General features: G+C 41.8%; 1 protein-coding gene across 1 annotated transcript in view; it reads left to right on the top strand.

Annotated features, from left to right (window-relative positions):
* Positions 1 to 4,128, top strand: part of NECAB1 (N-terminal EF-hand calcium binding protein 1) — a 164,563-nt gene that overhangs the window by 152,709 nt on the left and 7,726 nt on the right. The window contains exon 10 of the mRNA XM_012643564.1: positions 1,921 to 2,033. Coding sequence (XP_012499018.1) covers positions 1,921 to 2,033 — 113 coding nt within the window. The remainder of the gene's footprint in view (positions 1 to 1,920; positions 2,034 to 4,128) is intronic.

The raw sequence follows: 4,128 nt of genomic DNA, 5'->3' as shown, positions 1-4,128 counted from the left end.
ATATAGAACACACACAGACCCCTCCATGAGGGACACCACCCAAAGTTTCCTCCAGTTACTGCTTCTAGCTCAAAATCTTGGATCTATGCATGATGCTCAGTCCTCTCTGTAAGGTCAGGATGTAGTCCCTTGAGGTCTGACAAACTTATGAAGATCAAGGTAAGGTATCTCCCCTACACCCCCAACACAGTGTGCATGTGCGCACACACACACACACACACACACACACATACACACACACACAGATAAAATATACAGTTATACAGTGATAAGACTGAGCCAGGAAAAATACCATAAGAACTGCCATTCAGAAAAGGGATGAATGGGAAACACAGTATTCACTGGTTGATTGCAATGATGAATTCATGCTGGGAAGGTATTTTTCAGTGAAGGAAGTTCTGTGATTAGACACTGGATCTCTATTTTGGGAGAAACCCTGCTGTCCATTGTTCTTTTGAAAGATTCTTCTTGGTCCATTGTTTTCCATGACCACATCTGAAACAGCCACTCTTTTGGGGGATTACACAGTATTTATAGCCTGTTTCTTGTTCATATTAGTTGGTGGGCTCAAATACTGTTTTAAGGCTTAAACTGTCAGAAGATTTTTAAGACTGGGATCAAGATTTCTTTGGCAATACAGTTCCCTCAGAAATTTAGTAGATTTTTGATGAATTTACATATAGTCTGTTTCACGTGCCAGTAACCACACCTAATGTGCTTACCCAGGATTATTTCCAAGCCTTATTGATTTCTTTACTAGGCCCTATGAAGGTGAGAATTCTGTCTTGATCCATCCAATATAGTCAGAATCCAGAACCTCATCTTTACCTGGCACAAAGTAGGAACATTTGTTGAATATATTGAGTGCTTAACATAGTCCCTACGATGTAGTGGTGTTCAACAAATAGTAGCTATTAACATTCAGTGAGAAACTCGTTGGCATAGGAGACAGTAGACCAGGGGTTTACTTCTAGCTCCTATGCTACATAGCTGGTAATATTGTGAAAGTAATTTTTCTCATATCTTGATCATCCTCACATTGTTGTGTTTTGTTTTGTTTTTGTTTTTTGCACTTTTATGATTCAGACCAAGACTTACTTTTATTTGCACTTTTATATCTCACTCCCAATCCTTGAAGAAGAGGAAAGGATGAATGTTGTGACCTAAAATTCCATGAGAAGCCCATAGGCAGGTCTTTAGGGAAGTTTCAAACTAGAATTGCTCTAATGCTAATAGGATTTGTTACAAGAGGCAGTTGGCGTCCAACCCAGTGAGGTCCATTAAGCACAGGCTCCGTCTGATGCCGTGACATTTTGAACATAGCCTGTTGTGAAATTGGTTAATATCTTTGAGAACTCTGTAATAGTTGATGTAACTTTGGAAATTTATCAGTGAACACATAGCTTTTGAAATTTAATTGTAATGATTGTCACATATGTCTAATACCACAAAATATCCAAGGAAAAGCTGGAGCTGTGCAGTATACAATAGGACTTCTCTTTAAAATTTGGCAAATGACTCTAAGGCAGTGATCATAGACCTGGTTGCACATTAGAGACCATTAGGGTGGTTTTAAAAAATACCAAACCAATGCCTACACCTCACTCCCAGAGATCCTGACATAAATGTAATTTTAAAACTTCCACAGTGATTCTAATTGAAAATCAGTGCTTTAAAAAAAGAAATACGTCATTGTAAGGAACACTTTGTTTAGTTCCCGTCACTAGAGGTGAGAAAAATACCCTGCCTGTATTACATCCTTTGTACAATTTTATACTTGGAATAATTATGGCCTTTCTTGGTCACATTTTTAGATGATAATCATTTGCTTTATGAGGAGAGACGGGTCGGGCAATAGGGGTTGGCTTAAAGGAGGCTCTGTGACAGCCAACGCAGTAACCCTTGCCCCTTCCTTGGCAGCACATCATGCTTGTGCAGCGCCAGATGTCCGTGATAGAAGAGGATTTGGAAGAATTCCAACTGGCTCTGAAGCACTACGTGGAAAGCGCTTCCTCCCAAAGTGGATGCTTGCGGTAAGTGCTCCTACATACCACCCTTGGCCTTAGCCAGTTCGGGGGGCAGGGAGAAGGCATTTCCCACTATAGATGAGGCTGGGGTCTGGAAGACAGGCATCCAAGACTCCTCATGTGAGGTTCCAGCCCTCTGGGCGGTGTCGTTTGTGCAGCCTTTAACTGAATGTTTTCTCTTTGATCCTTGGGCCCTGTGTCAACTTGACCGTTAGGGGCACAAGCCAAATAAAATGGGGAGAACAATGTGAAGGAGAAGAGGAGGTTGAATTCCAAATAGATTGAAACTCCTTTTTCTGCATCCAGGCAGCCCGCACTCTGATTTAAAACCAGCTCTGATAGATGAGGCCCCAACTCTAGGACATCTAGCTTTGATTGCTCCCTTGGCAGCATGCCTGATGTCCTAATGACCATTTCAGCCATTCTGAAATCGCAGGGCCCTCTGAAGTCATGATTTCAGGCCTTGGTCATTCAAAAAAAAAAAAAAGCAGCAGCAGCAGCTCTTATCTCAGTCTATTAAAATATACTAACTATACCTCATTTTTAGTTTTTCCATACCAACGAGTCCAATAAACAGCTACTATACTAGAATAATTTTCCAGAAACAAGTATCATAGAATTTCCTTAATCAGGAACCTGCAGCAACACTGCAATGAGTAGCTTATCAAATGCTAAATGTTTGTCCTGGCTCTATGTCTATCCTACCAGCAGACCCAAGAATCCATATCACTGCTGTCATTTGTTCTCCCACACCTGAGCACTCTGCCTCAGCTCTGCACAGCTAAACTTTCCAGCATTACTTGTTCATTCCTACCTCTGTGCCTTAGACATGGCTATTGTCCCTAGTAGAGATGTGCACCCAGTTGCAGGTCTCTGCCAGCCCATGCTCTGCCCCAAGTCCAGAGCTCAGCCCCAAACTCACCTGCTTTTAGAAAACTTCCATGACCAAATCTAACCCTACCTTGGGAGCTTGTTTAAAGTGCATTTCATAATGCTTTTCAAATGCTGTTTTGGGAAAGCTTTTCAGCGGGTAGCGGTGTGAGTGTGTGTGTGTGTGTGTGTGTAAACACATACTTCATGTCCCCTTTGCTTTTCCTCTCAGTGATTAATTGTATTTTAGTCATACCCCAGCAGAATACTTCTCCAGCTAAGAAGTCTGGCTTTGGAATTAAACATGGGAATTTACTAGCTTTGTGATTTGTGGAAAGACTTTTACTAGCTCTAAGCCTTGGCTTCCTCACCAAGAGCTTCATAAGATGGTTGTGAGCATGAATTGAGATAGGTCATGTGAATTGCTCAGCACAGTGTCTCCTGTCCATGGAAGATCGTGAAACGTGAGCTGGGTCACTGTTGGGTTTCCTGTTGCTTCCTCATCATCGGACAGGCCGGCCTCCTCTCTAGACTATGAGTGCTGCACTTGCTCAGTGCCGTTAACGGCGCTTGATTCCAGTGGTGCCTCTGTAACAGGAACACAGGAAATGCTGCGCTTCCGTTATTATTTTTGTTATTCTACTTCACACCAGGCCCAGAAGGGCACAAATCAGAACTCCATTTTAGTCCTTTTTTAATTCAGTGACGGTAGAGAGATTTGCAAAGGTGGGAATATATGTAGTTTTAAAAAGCCCACTCACTTAAAAATAAAATTGAATATTTAGAAAATGCAAAAAGAACCTATATATACCTTCACAGTGTAAACTGCAGAAAGTAGAGCTCAGTAAACTCTTTTTCAGGGAGTGAGGATATAAAGAAGATAAAGTCTGTTTCAGTGTATCACAATCTCCAGGGGTCGATTGGATGTTTTACATTTATAAAAAGGGCACAAAGGTTTATTTTTTAAGGTTCAGAAACATTGCTTTGGGGTGTTGGGGAAATGACTTCAAGCTACTAGAACAGCCCCAGGGAGCGGGGAAACAGGCTGCAGAACAGTGAGAGAGCAGATAGATTTGTGCTGCCTGCTGCAAACTCTGTTCTCTCTGTAAGGAGGATAAATTGCTCCACCAGCTCCTGCTGTGAAGTAGAGGGAAGAAAAGTGTCCTTTTCCTGTAAGATAGAGACTCTCAGCTTCTCCTTTTCCTTTGCAAGACTGGTTTGTTTCTTAACA

Source organism: Propithecus coquereli, unplaced genomic scaffold, assembly GCF_000956105.1.
Source record: "Propithecus coquereli isolate 6110/MARCELLA unplaced genomic scaffold, Pcoq_1.0 Scaffold2, whole genome shotgun sequence".
Lineage (NCBI taxonomy): Eukaryota > Metazoa > Chordata > Mammalia > Primates > Indriidae > Propithecus > Propithecus coquereli.
Note: the sequence above shows the minus strand (reverse complement) of the source record. Positions and strands in the feature narration are given on the sequence as shown.